The following is a 19,534-nucleotide window of genomic DNA, read 5'->3' on the forward strand; positions in this document are numbered from 1 at the left end:
CACAGGGGGAGGATCACTCCATTTCGCCAGCTGATATGCTTACACAGAGAGAATGTTTGTTAATAGTGTGACGTTGAACTCCACCCTCTGAGTTTGCAATTTCAAGTTGTTTTGAAGAAAGATTTTGTTTTAGAAGAGACAATGCACAGCAACCCACATAACAAAATACTTGGATTTAAACTCATTCCATTCCATTGGCTTCAATTCAAGTACTGCAGCATAACTGAGCTGCAGCTCAGGTAGATAATGCTTAACATTTGTCTCACTTTAAGGGCCGTAATAACTGTAGTAAACCTATCGCTAATTAGCCAACATCCTGAGATTTTTATGAGTAACAAGTTAGCAGTGCCTTTGCCACTCATGATCAGCGTGAAGACGGTACTACATGTGAAAAGGATCTAGGAGTCTTGGTTGACCACAAACTTGACATGAGCCAACAGTGTGACGCGGCAGCTAAAAAAGGCAATGCAATTCTGGGCTGCATCAATAGGAGTATAGCATCTAGATCAAGGGAAGTAATAGTGCCACTGTATTCTGCTCTGGTCAGACCTCACCTGGAGTACTGTGTCCAGTTCTGGGCACCACAGTTCAAGAAGGACACTGACAAACTGGAACGTGTCCAGAGGAGGGCAACCAAAATGGTCAAAGGCCTGGAAACGATGCCTTATGAGGAACGGCTAAGGGAACTGGGCATGTTTGGCCTGGAGAAGAGGTGGTTAAGGGGTGATATGATAGCCATGTTCAAATATATAAAAGGATGTCACATAGAGGAGGGAGAAAGGTTGTTTTCTGCTGCTCCAGAGAAGCGGACACGGAGCGATGGATCCAAACTACAAGAAAGAAGATTCCACCTAAACATTAGGAAGAACTTCCTGACAGTAAGAGCTGTTCGACAGTGGAATTTGCTGCCAAGGAGTGTGGTGGAGTCTCCTTCTTTGGAGGTCTTTAAGCAGAGGCTTGACAACCATATGTCAGGAGTGCTCTGATGGTGTTTCCTGCTTGGCAGGGGGTTGGACTCGACGGCCCTTGTGGTCTCTTCCAACTCTATGATTCTATGATTCTAAACCTCATGCTGTATTATTTACTACTACTGAGAAACATCCAGAAACGGGGAGGTAAAACCACCACCAGCAGCGTTAAACCCCAGGGGACTTTCCCCTGCCATTTCTGCCAAGACATGATTATGAAGTCCTATAACCAGTAGAGTAGTAGTAGTAGTAGTAGTAGTAGTAGTAGTAGTAGTAATAATAATAATAATAATAATAATAATAATAATAATAATAATATTTATACTCTGCCCATCAGGCTAGGTTTCCCCAGCCTCTCTGGGCGGCTTCCAACAAAGTATTAAAATACAGTGGTCTGTTAAACATTAAAAGCTTCCCTAAGGAGGGCTGCCTTCAGATGTCTTCTAAAAGTCTGGTAGCTGTTTTTCTCTTTGACATCTGGAAGGAGGGTGTTCCACAGGGCGGGTACCACTACTGAGAAGGCCCTCTGCCTGGTTTCCTGTAACTTGGCTTCTCGCAGTGAGCGAACAAGGCAGAAGGCCTGAATGATGGGGGTGGAGACGCTACTTCAGGTATACTGGACCAAAGCCGTTTATGTGCAGGGTGGAAGGTGCAGGGTCCTGATTGGTTGACGCTGACCCATGATAGGGCCTTCTCATGGCAGTTCCCATTTGGGGAATGCCCTCTCTGCTGAGGTGCATCTATTTCAGAAGGAATTTTAAAACAATCCTGTTTAGCCAGGCACCTGATGGGTGAAGAACACTTTTCCTAGTAACCTTGACATTATTAGCTGTGGAAGTACGGTATGTTATTGTTTTACAGGTTTTTAGATGTTTTGAAGATGTTTCCACTGTATTGTTTTATCACTGATGTTGCACTGCCCTGCGCTCTTTTGGGAGGAAATATACAAATTTAATAATTAAATACATTATTATTTGGGGAAGCAGAAATCTGGAAGCGTGCCTGGATCTGTAATAAACAATGCTGTGACCTAACACTGAAAATAATTCAATTAGTTATGCATCTCGTTAATAGAATATAAAGTTGAAAAGTGAGTTTATTTATTCCCGAATCCTTTTCCAGAATGAACAACAGATGTAATTTCTATTATTGTGTAAGAACTAATATAGGCCAGGGTTTTGTCCTTATTCTAAGGACTATGTAAAAAGCTTGGCTTTATTACACTTCTAGATTAAAAATGTAAGAATTCTTACATCAAAGCAACTTATCAACTAAAAAAATAAACTGAATTCATTCACCAGAAACTTTGTGAACTTTGCACATGTTATGTAATGCCAAGCAACAAATTTATATTACTACAGGACCTGTTAGAACTATGACAAAGAGATTTCCTGTAAACACTGGAAGATCATGAAACTCAAGTCATAAAATGAGAAACCACACCAAACTTTGCAGTAGCAGGAAAGTATTTTCATTATTTGAAAAAAAAAAATAAAATTCAAACTTTGTCATCACATAAAAACATAACATGATAAGTAATAAACATATTTACACTTCTGTTTTTGATTATAAATATACATTATATACAAAATAATGTTACAAAATGTAGAAAGTTCAGTGCTTCTGATTTTCTTTTTAAATTATTGAAATACTATGTTTTAAAATAACTACAAACAGACACTAGTATAAACCATATTATTGATTTCTGAAGGTCATTTTCATAACGGTCTTGAATGGTCAGACCAAAAGGTCAGTCGTGAACATTCTGAGCAAAATCTTGCTTGCACAATTCAAGGCTGGAGGTGAACAAAACTGATGCTGGGATTTACAAGGTCAGGAACATTGCTCTTCCACCACAGAAAGCACAATCCCAACTTCCTTGAATGAAAATTTGCTTCCTCTCTCTGCTTCCGCCATATTCCCTTTCCCACAGTACATGTTTATCACTACAAACATCACAGCACTTCCTATCTGAAATGTCTATTATTATTGCTGTAAATGTATGAGAGTCTGTGTGCACTGAGTTTTCCAGTTCAGAACTGCTCCTTTGGACTAAAAAAACGTAAGGTTACTCCTTTCCTTGTAGCAGTGTGAAGGAATGAAGAAGCAGGACAAACCAAGAAATTTATGATTTCACCTACAGATATCCCTCCATAAGTCCCCCTTGTAGCTTAGTCTTTCTTAGTCCAGCAGAGCTGTAGATAGTGGTGGTTGTTCTGCAGCAAGGAATAAAACTTCAGGGCCCATAAACACTTCCCTGGCTGTAAAAGACCCACAAGTTTAGACTTGGAGGTTATTTGCAATTGAGGTGGTGGCACCAGATTCAGATATCCAACACAAAATTCCAAATCCTACCTAATGCATATGAAGAAGAAACACACTTCTATTCATGGTGACTAGTAGTGCAAAGGGCATGAAAACAGCTGATTGATTTTAAACGCACTTGTAAGGCTTTCAGCGAGCACTGGGATTAAGTTTCCTCATACTGAGGAGGCAGCAGCGGCAGGATTCTCCTCTGCTGTTTAAGTCCATGGATGTTTCTGTCATTCAGAAATAGGAGCAAATCCCAATTCACTGCTCAGTTCACCAAAGCATCATCCTAGGAGATGAAATGCCAGCTCATTATCCATCTCCCCTTACATTGTTAGGGGAAGGGGGGAAGGGATGTAAAATAGAGAAGCAACAGGAGGTACTGGTAGTAAGTAACTCCTTGCCAATACTGTTTGGGTACTGCAGGGGGAAAAGGCAGTTATGTCTTGATTTGGGCTCTCTAGATTCTTAAACACGCTTCAGGCACTTTCAAATCCAGAAAAAAATGGTGAGCTCATTTATTCTGTATCCATTATATGCATAGAAAAACATGTTTCTTCATTCATTCTTCTCACAGTATTGCTGGTTTATTCTGTGATGGCAGAGTGCCTTTTGCACCAACGGGCACCTTCCAAGATTGAAGTTTTGGAAAGTCACACAACTGTCCACGAGCAACTGGCAGCAAAGTAATTTCAAAGGCTAGTAAAAGACACCATCACCGCCTCTCCCCTCCCTGTAGTCAATTATATTCCTCCTATCAGACTTCAAAATAAGGGAACAAGGGGGGCAAAAGGTCTATTGCATCTTTAAATTCACAGTCTGTCCAGTTCACCCACTTTCATCCTCTCCTCCTCCTGAGAGCAGCAAATTGCATATAATTAAAAAAATCCAAGTCCAATCCAATTGTGAATTGTAAACAATTAATAGGAATGTCCACCTTGTGGCATCTCCAACACTGAGGTGCAAACAGAGCGACCTTCATTCTTATACCTGTTTATAAACAAATGGGAGGGGGAGAAATTAGAAACAGGCAGTGCTATTCAAAATACAGATTAAGGTTGCAATCCAAATTCCCCAGCAGTAGCAGCAGAGCTTTGTGGAGCAGTGGGGCCACCAGATGGGAGCAGGATAATTGGCCTGATGCTGTCAAGTGAGGGCAAGGGGACTGGCATGAATTTTATCAATATCCCCTTTCTGTTGTAGCCCTTTGCTCCACATTCCATGCCTTTTTGAAACAGGTTTTCAGGAGGTGTGGGGTGCTAGAGAATGCAGAATTCTGGTTTCAGAAGTAAGAGCTTAAGCCAATGTCTTTACTCTGGGATTCAGACCTTAAAAACAAAACAAAAAAAAACCCTGAAGAAACTAACCCATTCATTTCTCTATTTTCTTAAGTATTGTTTGCAGGAATGATCTGGAGCAACACTAGAAATAGGGTAGTTCCATTACTACCCACTACTTGCCAGATGTATGCAAATGATGCCTGAAAGTCTTAAACTACATTGCTATCTTTTCAGATTTTTATTACAAAAAAATGAGACCTTAGCTCTATAAATTAATGACTATTGGTGACAAATATAGCTTGGGAGCAGGATAGCTGAAGGATCATCCCTCTCTGCATAAACCTGCTTGTCAGTTGCGGCCATCTTCCAGGGCTTTGCTCTATGTTCTGCAGCCAAGGCAGGGCCTTTTCGGTGATGGCACTCCGACTGTGGAACTGCCAACCAAGGAAGAATACACTGGCCCCTTCTTTATTGTCAGGTAGGTGGTCAAGACATTTTTCCTCTTTTAATATGTGTTGTTATCTCCGTTTAATTTTTGTTTTGAATGTCATTTTTGTTTGTATTGATATTTATCGCTATAAATTGCTTTCAGAGCTCTTTTTGGAGCTAAAGGCAATATAGAAATGTTTAAGTAATTAAAACAGTGGACGCTGTAACACTCCAATAGTTTGACTTTAGCCCCAATGGTGCACTCTTCTGCTGTCTCTTGAGACAAGCGGATGGCAACAAAAATTAAAATCTATGTAGGCAACATACATACCTCTGTGGCTATAACACACTCATTTCGCTCCTCTGCTATCACAAAGACAGATTGGTACATGGAATCCCTTGGAGAGCATATAGCTGATATTCTACATTCTGGCTTTTCACTGTTGAAAACAAAAAACCATGATAAAATTTCTAAGCAAAATTTTCTCGTTTCATGTGTTAAAACTGAAGAAAGGTTTTACAGTAGCTTAGGCCATGAATGACAGCAAATATTGAAAAATTCAGTTTCCAACCAATGACAACCTCAGTCTTCTATGACCAAATAACTATGACCAGGCTGAAACTTGCATATGGGGAGTAGCCTGGTTTCAAGTAGCATTCATTGTGTTTTACTGAACCAAGTAAATCAGCTTGACTTACTAGGTGCAGTAGATGCACAACATTTTAAATATTTTATGTAAAGGCTGTAAGTCTGCATTAAAAGATAGAATTGGGAACTACTTGGCTGCACTTTCTTTTTGGCTCTCTGCATTTCCTCACATTCACAAGACCAATTAAATTAGGTGAGCAGTTCAAAAAGGATCTGGGTAGAGGTGTTTTTGTGAAGTAAACAACTTTGACAGGAACAAACGCATGCAGCCCTGCCTCACATGTCATGATAAGACACAGTTTGTCTTAAACCATGGTTGAATTGTGAGTGTGCCTCTGCTGCGTAGACCCCTTGTATGGCTTCTCCCTACTTGCCCCATGTAGCTCAAACAAGCCATAGTATGACTTATCACATCATTCAATCCCAGACCATGAATTGTTTGCTTTAAACTGACGATGAGCGATAAGCCAAAAATAAACTTAAGAACAAACATTAGTTGCTTTCGAGCCCTCAGATAATGGTTTCTTGGAATCTGTTACAACATAGTCCTACCACCTATCTAGCTACAGGATTGGCCTTGAATCAGTGGACTGCAACCTGGCCATAAGATGTGTCATGCCAAGGCATTTACCATAATGTTACCGGTATTTCATTTAAGTTTTAAGGAAGGTAAACTACTTCCAAAACTTGATAGACTGTCAACACTCCTCTGTTGCTGTGAGCGAAGTGTACTCTGCATGAGATTTAAAATGTCAGAGCTATCCACTTTCCATGCTTTTCAGAATCTAACACATTTATGAGTTGTGCCCTACTCCTGTTCTTTGCACTACATAGGCTTCCTTGTTCACAAATGCAGAGAAATTAGATCTTTAGAAGGTGTTCTTACCTGCGTAACCAGAAGGGTGATTTCTCTCCTATACATTTTTCACTTTTATGATATTTGTCTTCCTGAGCCCCTCTACTCGTCAGTTCCTTCATCAGGTTATAATCCAATGTGTGATTCTTAAGTTTGTAGTTTGATTTCTCCAGCACGCAGTCTACTTCAAGGTCTTTGTTTTTATTGGTGTTTTTAAGTTGAGAGGCTGGGATGAGATTTTCCTTCTGGAAGTCAGACAGGTTGTTCATGGCTTCTGAATTCTGTTCTGGCTGTCTCTGCATCTGCCGGATAACTATAGCTATCATGCAGCACAAAATGAGAAGAGCCACTAGCCCGACTCCCATGGATATGGCCACCCAAGGAACCTGTTTAGGAGGCTCTGAAACTGAACGCACTGGAAATTCACAATGGCTGCCCATGAAGCCAGAAGGGCAGTGACAAGCAAAAGTAGTAGGATAAAGCCCAACATAGCATGTTCCCCCATTCTGGCAGGGCTCAGAGGCACACTCATCTCTAGTTCTGGTTTCACAGTTTTTGCCAGCGTAGCCTGGCAAGCAAGTACATGTATAATCATGTGTAGTCACAAGGTCATGACAAGATCCTCCATTGGCGCATGGATTTCTGGAACACTTGCTGATGTTTATCTCACATTTCTGACCGGAGAAACCAGGACGACAGCGACACACGTGTTGCTGGCCCAAAACAAAGCATTGCCCACCTGTAGAGAAGAGCGCAGTAAAAAAAAAAAAAAAAGGTTGATTAGGAATGTATTTTTTATTATTATTTAACGAGTGCTGTGTGTTGCACTGAACACAGAAGCAAAGACCAAGACTACCCCAGGCACTAGAATATACAGGGTGAGTCCTTTAAAAGAGGCCCTGTGGATACAGAGTACAGATGTTCCACGGGGCCTCTTTTAAAAGACTCACCCTGTAGTAGTACAGCCAACAGGGCAAAGCTGAGGAGAAGACATAACCTGATACAGAATCATCAAGAATGAAGTAGGAGGACATAAGCAAGTAGCAGGCATCACAGAATGTGTGTGGGAAATGTTGTGGGAAAAGATATCAATTGGGAAATATTGACTTGATGCACAAGGAGACTTTTCTAGACACAGAAGGTGCAGAAATGAGGGAATGTAGATGACAAGAAGGTCCAGTGACAGCTAAGATTGCAGAAAAGCAAGAAGAAAAGATACAGTACAGAACTAAGATTTGGAAAACCAAAAATAGGTGTCAGATGGTCCATCAGTCGCTTCCAAAATCCACCGATGGACCTCATGAAAATTGCAGAGGGTCTTGGAGGCACTTATGGATTTTTCTGTCAGTTGTAGCAATTAGAATGCACTACGCTAGATGCTGTATTATTTTGAATTCTATTTTTACAGACACACTGTTCCACTTGAATAACACTTGTGGACCACTAGTGGTCTACAGACCTATTTGGGAACCCCTATACTATAGTCTTACAAAGTGGTCATGTATATAAACAAACAGCATTGCAAGCTACTCCTCCACCCTGTGAGTTAAAGAGCAACTTGGGAAGAGTTATTTTGAGCTGGGGGGAAAGAATTACTGGAGGGAAAGGGTTAAGGAGACTCTTTCCCCCTCCACTCGGCCCAAGCTGATACTTTTTTTAAAAAATGTGGAGAAAAAAATATGCAACTCCATGTAACATGCAATATAAACCTCACAAGTAAGTAGAAAATATACCGTACAAAGTATACCTTATAATAGGAAAAGAAAACTGACAGATCAAGGGAGGAACACAGAATCAGATTAAAGTTTCATTATTGTCTGTCCCCAAAGATGAAACTCCTCTGGTGAAAGGACTTACCATTAGAACAGGGGTTGTTGGTACACCTGTCTTCTTTCTTTTCGCAGTTGGATCCTGTAAAGCCCATAGGACAAATACAAGCATAGCTGGTTCCTCCTTCTCTTTCGAGGCATGTGCCACCATTAAAACATGGAGAATCAACACAAGTCAAGGCACTGTGCTCACAATTAACACCATCGTATCCTGGGGGACATGTGCATTTGTAGTATTTCCCTAAATCCTGTGGGGGGGGGGATAAGGAATATATAAAATTTAACTCCTTCAAACTAGTTGCTTTCAGTTACATTTCCTGTCCATATTTCAAAGGGACATAAACTTTCAGAGATGTGAAAGCAGATGCACCCAAAACAAATTAAATTAAAATGGAATCAGATTGGGTCTCCAGGTAAGTAGTAACTTGGGGACCAAGCAGGGCTAAAACACAACTAAAGGGTCTTGCAGATGAAAAAGTAAATGCACACTATAAATTAAGTGATACCACTACAACGAGACAAGTTCATACCAACAATGCACTTCTCAACTATTGATGGTTACTAAAAAGAGCACTGAGCGAATAAGACTTATTAACCTGCTATGGACTGTACATACTCAGACACTACCAAAGTGAAGTAAGACAGACTGAAAATACTACTTGCAGTATAACTGTGTAGCTAAAAGAAGGTACGTGAAACAGATAGATGTGTTTTATATAGTACTGAAGGCCAGGACTATGCAGGGGGATCAGTAATATTTTTGCTTTTGTATGTGTGCAAGCCCTATGTGAGCTTCAGGGCCCCTCTGTGCCATAGCTGGGGGTGCCACCATATCTACACCAGCGCTACCCCCGCCCTTTTTTTGCCGATGCCGCAGTGCCTGCTAACTTCTCCTTCCCCAGTGGCCAGGAAGAGTCTCCAAGATGGTATCCACCAACTATCTACCTTGAAATCATCATCAGAGGCCCTCAAAATAGCAAGAGGCTGCTAGGAGGAAGGGCCTTCACAGGAACAGCATCCTGGTTCTGGAATGTTCTCCCTAGGGAAGCTCACTTGGAGCATATTCTGTATTCCCTTCAGTGTCAGGCAAAGGCTATTTTAAAATTCTCCCAGGCTTTTTAGGGACTTTTAATAGTTTTGATATTTTTGATTTAAATTTTAAAGATCTGCCTGTGGTTGGTTTTCTTGTTTTATTTCTGTTGCTTTTATTGTTTGTACTGTATTTTAACAATGTACACCCTCCTTCCCCAGACCTGTAACCAGTCAATCAGTCCCTCCTCTTTACTGGTCAAACAGGGGTATTGTGAACATTCATGCATACTGCCCCAAAGTCATCAGTGGAAGGACAAGATATAAATATGGAAAGCTGCTTTTTCTCTTTTCACAAATAAATTCCCAACATATAATTAGTTCTTACTGTGCAACTGCCTCCATTCTTGCAGGGGTTACTGTCACATTCGCTGATATTCCGTTCACAGTCAACACCAGTAAAACCCTCTTTGCAGGAACATGTATAACTTCCCTGGCCAGTGTTCATGCAGGTGGCCCCATTCTTGCAGGGTCTGTGATGGGTGCAGTAGTTCAGATCTGCAAGGACAGAAACATAACAATGAGATAGTTACGTTTTAACAAAGAACAAAAAAGATGAGGCACTAGAAGTAGCGGAACAGAGACATTGACCAAAACACCTTCAATTTATTGTTCAATAGAATCAATGGAAATTTGTGTCCCCAGCCAGGAGGACTTTTAGGAATGCCTAAAATAAACTTATCCTGGGGGTGCATAAGCTCAGTACTTTCCCCACAATGTAGTTCTCATTGCCACAATGAGTAATGTTTAAAACCTTTCCATATGCAATAAGAGAAAAAACAAAGTGGTGGCCCTCACTTTTGTTCATAACCTGGTATATCAAAACGACATGGAAGGAAATGGACTTAGGAGCTTACTATGAGCTTTTAGTATCATGAATATAACCAAGATAAGATGGCATACTTTACTTAATGATAGATGATCAATCAGCATTTCACCTGCTAGGCCAATTAAAATACCCTTAAACAGATAGGCCATATCTTGCAATAACTACTGTATATATGCATCCTTAGGGCTATAAGAATGATTTTGCTTTGAATCTGGGTGGGCTGATAAGTGTACTGCGTTTGGAGCCAATGCTTGTCTTTGGAGGTGCCCAAAGCTATTAGCAATAAAGGGATTTAAATGTGCATTTATCAAGTTGAAAAAGATCCTAGTTAAGTTTATACACTTCCAACATTCTCATTAGGTAGGCTTTCTCTAGACAAAGTTTATTCTACAAGGTTCAGAAATGTTTCTTAGGATGTTCAATCATACATAGGTGGTATAACTACCTTGAAATATATTGACCATCTATGTGGTTAATAAATTTAATAATTGCATGTCTGCATATTCCCTATTCGGGATGCGGGTGGCGCTGTGGGTAAAACCTCAGCGCCTAGGACTTGCCGATCGCATGGTCGGCGGTTCGAATCCCCGCGGCGGGATGCGCTCCCATCGTTCGGTCCCAGCGCCTGCCAACCTAGCAGTTCAAAAGCACCTCCGGGTGCAAGTAGATAAATAGGGACCGCTTACCAGCGGGAAGGTAAACGGCGTCCCGTGTGCTGTGCTGGCTCGCCAGATGCAGCTTGTCACGCTGGCCACGTGACCCGGAAGTGTCTGCGGACAGCACTGGCTCCCGGCCTATAGAGTGAGATGAGCGCACAACCCTAGAGTCTGGCAAGACTGGCCTATACGGGCAGGGGTACCTTTACCTTTACCTTTATATTCCCTATAAGGATTCCATTGTAGCAAAAGAACTTGTAACCCCAGTTTAAAGTGCAGACATGACTTTGGAGAACCATAGTTATTCAACTGAGATTTCATCAGAGATCATGCAAACATGTCAGATGCATGGTCAAGCCTGTCCCTTGAAACAGAATCTGGAGATTTCCCCCAATTTCCATTTATTTTAAATTCTGCATTTGTCATATAAGAATATTCCCATGAGTAAAAATAAGGAAGAGCCAGATTCTGTTTGCTTGTGATACCATATGTTTAGAAAACTGCCTCAGTTAAGTACTGTATATGATAGATCACTAAATATACAGTTTTTATAAGGGACAAGAGGCAAGACTAAATGTGCAGTATATATACTTAAAAGAAAAATATGTGCGAATACTTTTGAATGTTCCTGTAAACATATACCACTTTTACAGAAAGAGAAGAATTTAAGAGAAATGTTGACATTTGGCCACAATCATCCAAGACAATCAGATTCAAAGTCTATTAGTTAGACTTCTTGCAGCAACCTAAAATGTTAAATTTCTCCATAAGAAATTTATCAGCAAGAAAAAACCACTCACATTAAAATTAATGCATTTTTGTTATAACTACATCAACTAACCTTGATCACAAAAAAGGCCTCCCCAGCCTTCATCACATATGCACTTTCCAGGTTTTGTACAGGTCCCATGGCGACAACCCACATGAGGGATACATTCATTACAGTAACGGCCTTTCCAACCACTACGACAGCTGAAAAGAAACAATTGAAATGTCTGAATTAACTGTTACAATACTTTGAGCTTACTTGAAGTCAAAGGGGATTTTATCAGTGATGACCACTGAAATGAGTAAAGGGAGAAGGGAGAGAAGTGGGACTCATACTGTTAATCACATTGAGATCTAATCCAGCAACTACTTACATGCACTCTCTTGGCTTTCTGCAAAATCCATTTTTCTCTGAACACCCTTCTAGACAGATAGCTGTTTCATTGGGGGGAAAAGTTTGAGTTAATACTTTCAAAAATGCATTTCAAAGTATTTATTATTGTATTTGTATCCAACAAGCTCAAGACAGCAGCCTAGTTTGCACATCACAGTAAATATTAGTTAACTGTTTACTGTAAACACTGATCTGGGCTGCTGATCTGGCAACAAGCCACGATCCCTGGCTTAGCATTATGCTTGAATCAGGGATTGTGGCTTATTTCATGCCCCCAAACTAATGACCATGGTTTCAGCAAAGCAAATCCTGATCCCTGGTTGGGTATAATGCTAAGCTAGGGTAATATTTTGTTTCCTCTTGCACGCTGGCAGGGAGCACCAAAAGAGTCCAGTAAACCATTAACTCTGGTTTATTATGATGTGCAAACATGGTCAACATGTTTTCTCATTGACAATCCTGAGAAGCAGTGACTGTCCCAGAGGCAGGGAGTGAATGGCCCACAATTGCTTACAGTTGTATTTTGCACTAAACAAAAATTCAAATTCTGTTCCAAAGATTCTATACCATGCTCATAATTATGTAAATCAATGTGAAGTGGAAACATGTACAATTTTATGTATAAAACAAGTGTAATTTACATGCATTATTGTGAATTCAACATTTGATTTGCTTTTTAAAGGCAGAGAACTAGAAGAAACCTGTAGCACCAGCACCGTTCTTAAAGAAATTTCCTTTAGGCCAGGAGTTTTTTTGTTTTGTTTTGTCAACAAATATCGACTTGGTTCCCTAAGACCAATGAAAACAAGAAGTGGCTGGATTTTTAGAATTCCTACAGCTGCACTGCCATTAGTTTTGATGATAGCTGTGAGATATACACACAACTTTAGCAATAAAAAAAACTCTAAACGTCTTAGATGTACCTGAACCCATAGTTAAAATGCCAGTATGAAATTCACTAAGAAGCTGCTCTGGCAACTGGAAGTGTTTTGAAATGTAAAATTAGACTTGAGAATACCTTTTACAATTCTTGTTATCTAGACAGTGGCGTAGCGTGGGGGGTGCAGGGGGAGCGGGCCGCACCGGGCGCAACATCTGGGGTTAGGGCAAATCCATGGGTTAGGGGGCGCAAATCCACGGGTTAGGGGGCGCAAATCCACGGGTTAGGGGGCGCAAATTACTTGCCTTGCCCCGGGTGCTGACAACCCACGCTACACCACTGTATCTAGAACATTAAGCTAAGATACTGGGGACATTTGATGCAGTCACCATCTAAAGCTGGCTGACTGAAAGTAGTTGCAAAGCGGGGAGTGGAAATGATGTGAAGCACAGATGCAGAAAATGGTGTGGTGGCCCCAGGAGCAGGTGCAATAAGAAAAGGAACCATTTATGAGGGAGCTACATTCCCCCGATTCTTTAATACCAAGGGAATGGGGGTGGAGACAACTGTGGTTCCCATTCATTTCCATTATTGCACATACACTACCTCACCCAGACAAATGAATGGAGTGGCATTTTTGCTCTACTGACTTGCTTAGAGTTGGAGGTCTGCAATCAAAATGGGCACACCTGCAGCCACCATAAATGGTAGCACAACGGACTATATGGAGCCTAGGAAATTGCCAAAGGCCTTCTAAATGTAAGAAATGGTCCCAGAGAGTAATGCCAATTTGTAAAACCAATGCCTGGCTGCAGCCTTATAGAAACTTTCAAATCACATTTGTGTGTATTAGAATTAATTTATTAATTCCAAAGACAATCGTATCAAAGAACTGATGTCCAGTAGTGCAGCTCGGTCATTTGAAGACTGAATTTAGGAGAACCATTTAATCTGTAAACTCTGTACATACACCTGGAGGGATGGAGAGAAGAAACTAGTCTCGGATATATGGCAGTGGGTGTTTTTTGTAAAAAAATTGCTATTTTCATGCTTTAAGAAGGAACTTATTCGGCCCGTTCCAGATAAGACTTTTCGCTGGCGCCCATATCCTCACATTATAACTGTCCATGTTATAACTATGAGGCGCTCATAACGGGGTTAGGAGGCCAGTGAGACATTTCTGGTTCTCAGTTGGAACTGCAAGGACACAGCAACGCATCCGCATGCCGTCCCGCCTATGAGTTTAAACAAAACCCCGTCTCCATCCCTCTCTCTGCCTCGACCCTCGCAGGTTCCTTTTCCGAATCCCCTCAGCCCTCTCGCCCGACCCTTTCAACCCCTCCGCCGACCTCTAAGGGCTCGCGCACGCGCAGGGAGGGCGTCAGGGTGGCTTTGCTTTCTTTGCCTCCCCTCCGCCAGCTGTTGGCGCCCGCGACCGGCAGGGGGAGCCGTCGCGCCTTTCCCTGCCCTTGAGGCGCAGTTTGCGCGCTCGCCCGCGCGTTTTCCCCGCCAACTGGTCGCTGGGGCGGGAGGTCTAGGGCGGGAAGGGCGGCCTCGCTCACCGTCGGTGCAGTAGTCCCCCGTCCAGTCGGGCAGGCAGGCCATGGTGCCGTCGGCTTTGCAGACGTAGTGGCCGAAGAGGTCGTCGCGGTCCTTGCAGAGGCGGGAGCAGTTGTCGCCGTAGTAGTGCTCGTTGCACACCACGCGGTAGGAGAAGTTGAGGCGGGCCCACTCGTGGCTCTGCTGGTCCGGCAGCCACGCCTCGCCCACGGCCAGCGAGCGCCGGATCGCCATCTGGCTGATGAGCCACTTCCGGGCAGGGGGCTTGGATCCTGCTGCGGCGGGAAGGACACAAGCTAGGTTAGGCCTGGAGGGAGAAACAGGATACTCTCCCCAAGCCCCGTCTGCCTCTCTAGCCACATCCAAGGCCCCTGTGCCAACAAGGTCTTTGGTTTGCGCCAGACTCAACTGCGGAATCTGGAATGCGTGAAGAAATGCCCCTGGGCACGTGCAGAGTGCCACTCACCACTCCAAGGGGGGAATAAACAAGAGCATAGAGGCAGGTGATAAGGTTTTGGATTGCATGCAGAAGCACATCTCTTTGAAATATAATAAAAAGCTTTGCACTGACAGTCACCACCCTATCTCACACCGTCCTCTAGCTTCAGTCCATCTGCTACACTTTAACCTTCTTTGCATGCCACCTCTGCATCCTCTCTCACATCCCACAGGACTATTTGCACTCTTGTTTTACAGAACCCATCCCATAGTGTGGTACTGCATCCTCACAGGTTAGTTGCCACTTTCCCCCCAGCGGGTGGGGTGGCAGTGCATCCGTTTAACGGCTGTATAATAAGCAGAAATCCAACATGTAAAATATTTTCCATCCTGGCATTCTCCCTTGTGAAGACATGCTACACCTGCTGAATACAGTTGTTTCAGGCACAGAGGCTCTGCTGGAAGCAGGTGGTAACTCTGCTCACAGTTCATCCCTTATGTTAAAGCACACTGGGCACTTAACTGCTCCTCTCGTCTGATGTGCCTTGGCTATTCACAACTAGGAAGAATTCCCACACAGCGTCCTTCTGGCCCATGCTAACATGCACAGTGCTACCACACACTATGCCCTTATTAAAACATTCTCACATTACACGCCAGCTTGTGCTTCCTCTCCAGTGTCACCGTAATTAGCGATGGCGTCTAGCATCAATCTTCTAGCCCCAACATACAAGCCCAGACTCTGTGCAATAGATTTCATCAGCTGGTGCCCTCATATTTTTTTAAGTAGCAATGCTCATTGGCAGCATGCTCAATATAATTAAAAACAGTGAAGGATTTTATTTTAGGGGCGGGATTGAAGGTAAGAAATCCTAATAATGCCAAATAAAGAGAATCAACCTGGCCCTCAAAAGGCATTTGTGACAACGTTACCACTGAAGTTAAACTGAGGAAGAAAATTGCATTATTCAGCCCAAGTAGTGTGCCAAATAATGTTGATTAAAATATTAATAAGCCAGGAGTATATAGAGACATTTGGGGCTCAACCACTGGGCTGCAGTAATTAGGGGGTCATGGGTCACATGATACCAGTGTAAAACCACTGTTCTCTTTTGCCTTTAGTATCCATTATTGTTAGCTGTGGTCCTGAGAAGCTTTACAGAAAGCCTTTCAAAGTAAGAGCTCTTGGGCTGTTGAAATATCCTTTTCCTCTATGTCAGAAAAACATCCCAAAGCCATTATTCCTTTTCCAAAGGGCGGAATTTGAAAAAGGTGTAAAATACAGGAAAAGGCAGTCAGGACTTTTTGGCAGCCTTGCCGTTTTCTCACCAAAGAGCTCCTTTCTTTCCCACGCCAAAAATAAACGGGAGGAAACGCAATTGTGTGGAGATTAAGTAGGGGGACAAAATCAAAGCAAAACCCATCAAGATGTTGGGAACAGCCCTGCCTTGCAAATTAAAGCAAGCATCGAAAATATTTTATGAACTTACATGCAATAAGTAAAGACAATATTTATTTATGTAGCTTAGGTGGAAGCTATTTAATAACTGTGCTGGCAGACTTAGCTATTTTGTGTTGTTTTTTTTAAGCTAGCTTCTGCATAAAGCTGCAAGTTTTGAAAAGCTGTCGCCCCCTAGTGAGTAGGAAAGGAACGGCCATATTCACCTGCTGGATTGTAACCTTCGGGAGCGTGCCAGGCTTCAATGATCAATGAGAAAGTTCCCTGTGAATGGAAAGGAGGAGTGAGAGGCAGGCACAGAACCTAAGACAAGCGGGGAGTTCTAGTGATAAGTGATCGGAAAGGGACTGTCGGCCTCAGAGATTTAAAACAATCGGGTGAAACCAGAAAACCTCTACCTGGCGGTAGATATACATTTCAATTAATCTAATTGCAGATAGCATTACTTTGTCTGAGTCGATGAAATGGAGCTTCCTCCGGAGGACTGCTTTCATCTCCTGGGAAAAGGCGTCTCTCGCCTCTGACCAGGGTGCAGGAGGGAGAAATGTCCTCTCCCTGCCTCCCCAAGGCGACCCTTCCCACCCCAGCTTCGTGGAAAGCAACTTTCCCCCAGCTTCAAAATGTGCACATTTCACTCGCCTTGAGCAACTCGCCGTTCTATTCCGACATGCATTTGCAACGCCCGCAATTAGAGCGCAGCTTTCTGCATGGCACCAAGTTATGGAAACAAAACGTCGAGCGCAGGGTTTGTTTATATAGCCTGCAGCTGAACCACGGCGGCCTCTGCTTTTTTATTGTTATTATTTCGACTTCCTCGCTCAACCCCCGCCCCGCTTTTCCAAGGCTGTTGAAGGTGAGCTCTCACCGGCCACGTGAAGTTGAAAGGCAACTTGATGGGGCTGCCGAAGCCCTCGGTCTCCCGGATGGCGAAGGAGTTGATCCCCAGCACCGGGGTCACGATGCTGCCGAAGGTGCAGTCGCCCGGCGAGATCACCGCCTGGTAATGCATCAGGCACACGCGGAAGAAGGTCCTGCAGCCGGACCCGCACGACTCTCCGCTCGCCAGGGCGCCTTGGCCGTTGGCAAAGTGCCGCAGCTCCAGCTGGAAGACGCCCGAGCCGGAGACCTTCTGCGCAAAGGGGAGACACACACAACAGCAGAGCTTATACCCGAGCTTGTTCCCTTTGGGGCCAACACTTTCCAGAAAGAAAAAGAAAAACTCCCCATGCACACATATATAAATGTATATATATATTCCCCCGACGGCTGTGCCAACATCATTACCTGCAGCGTCACCGCGACAGCCAATGTCAAGCCCACGAGGCGCAAGGCTGCCATCCTCCCGCTACGATGTGCTTAATTCCTCCCGGGCTGAGCTTTCAAGGCTCGCTCGTATTCCTCAGGTGGTCCAAAGATGCTCTGCTGCTGCTGCTGCTGCTGCTGCCTGGCTCTCCCAAGTCGTGGCATGCAGGTCAGAGGCTTCCCTTCCAAGTACTCCCCAAGACGAAGAGGAAGGTATAATCCAGTGGGGCTGCTTTTTAAAGCATCGGCGTGGTCGGAGGGTTAAATCCCGTCGTTTATAAAACTCCCAAGCCCGGAGGAGAGAGGCGGAGGGGCGTGTGAGCGTGGCGCGGCAGCAGCTCGTTCCTTTCCCCGACCTCAGCTGCTGCTCCTGCGCTCGCTCCGTGAGTGGAAAGCTGGCTTCCCTTCGCGCTGTTTATATAGTTGCCTCCTGGCCTCGCAAGCTCATTATGTAAACTGTCCGTCAGGCTCGGGAGATCCCTCCCCCTTATCTTTCTGGAAGAAGGAACCCAATGTGGTGGAGAGCCCGCAGATCCAGAATTAATACCCTGCTGCTGCTGCTGCTGCTGCTGCTGCTGCTGCTGCTCCACACTGACCACCAAGGAGCCGAGCTGATTATGAAGATGCCCCAGCATCTGTTGAGAGATTTAGTGCGCTCGCCACGAAGACGGAGCCCTCGCAAAGGGGAAGGAGGAGGCAGGCAACCGGGGAAAGATTTTGCCTTGTGAAAAGAGTACCCTTCTCATTCGGGCTCGAAAAGACGAGGCGCTGCATGCTTCCTAAAGGAAGGCGAATGGAGTCCAAAGCGCTAGGGGACTTGTGGCTTTCCAGATGTTTTCCAACACCTACCAGCCCCAGCCAGCATGGCCAATGGTTATAGGTGAGGGGAGATGGGGTCCAACAACTTCGGGGCGCACAGATTCCCCATCCTATGCACTCTTGTTTGCCCATATAGTGTTACCTGCCCAGGTGAGAGCAAGTAAGAAACCAGAACTGACGCCAGTTCTTGAGAAATCGAAAGGCCAACCTTGCTGCGGATTTCCACACCCCTCCAAACATCTTTCCCCGGGCTGTTTGGCAAATCACTTCGATTCACAGGGCTCTGAGTCCGGCGCACCTTTGTGCCCTAACCCTGTGGCTAATTCTATCTGCAGCCCCGACGCGTAAGAGCGGAGAGGGGGCAGGACGACGCATTAACCCTTGCGCTGCCTCCGGACAGAGTTAGGCGAATTAAAGTGGCTTTGCTCTAAAGTTGGTATATTCTTCCATGCTCCTCCAAAGCCCTACCATTTGCGCCCCCAAACCCCTCTCCTTGGACTCTCCTTGGACGGAGCGAAGCTGCTCTCACCTCTCAGGTGAGGACCGGTGGAGGCAGTCATTTTCATCAACAGGAGAATCGTAACTGTATATAGTTCGGTTTCCGTGACATCGAGGAACACGCCCTGGGTACCAACCCTGTCCCAAGGGCAACATCCCCCGTGGTGTGAATGGAGAGCCCTGCAGCCTGCCAGCCTGCCTGCTTGCCCGCCTTCCTCCCTCCTCGGAGCGGTGCGCCGGCTCAGATTGTATCCTGGCTGCAGGCTGGTGTGTGCCAATAAACCCCTTGGCCTGATTGCAATGTGTGCTTATTGTTGGGTCGCGTGTCCCTCATTAAAGCCAAGCACAGAGAAGGCCTTTCATGTGGCTTTTATTTCAGCTTGTTAAAAAGGGAGGGGAAGGGGGGGGGAGAAGATAAACCTTCAGCTGTATGATAATGAGGTCTTGCCACCTTTATGCCAGCCCCTGTCCGCGCTTCTCTTCACCTGTAAAAAAATAAATAAAAAATAAGTGAAATAACC

General features: G+C 44.1%; 1 protein-coding gene across 2 annotated transcripts; it reads right to left on the minus strand.

Moving 5' to 3' along the window:
* Positions 1-2,416: 2,416 nt before the first annotated feature.
* On the minus strand, positions 2,417-19,273 carry DLL4 (delta like canonical Notch ligand 4). 2 transcript variants are annotated; one of them, XM_083614230.1, is made up of 11 exons: positions 17,679-19,273; positions 17,260-17,523; positions 16,601-16,658; positions 14,500-14,772; positions 12,038-12,098; positions 11,737-11,867; positions 9,739-9,908; positions 8,350-8,569; positions 6,523-7,231; positions 5,319-5,427; positions 2,417-4,268 (listed from the first exon to the last, which is right to left on the minus strand). In XM_083614230.1, the coding sequence occupies exons 1-11, from the start codon at positions 17,730-17,732 to the stop codon at positions 4,263-4,265; spliced, it is 2,055 nt and encodes a 684-aa protein (XP_083470356.1). In that variant the 5' UTR covers positions 17,733-19,273; the 3' UTR covers positions 2,417-4,262. The 2 variants fall into 2 exon arrangements, with proteins under 2 accessions (XP_083470356.1, XP_083470357.1); XM_083614231.1 differs by having other exon boundaries at positions 14,500-14,769; positions 17,679-19,272.
* Between the last annotated feature and the right edge of the window lie 261 nt (positions 19,274-19,534).

The sequence above is a fragment of the Podarcis filfolensis genome (assembly GCF_964270895.1).
Source record: "Podarcis filfolensis genome assembly, chromosome: 1".
Classification (NCBI taxonomy): Eukaryota; Metazoa; Chordata; class Lepidosauria; order Squamata; family Lacertidae; genus Podarcis; species Podarcis filfolensis.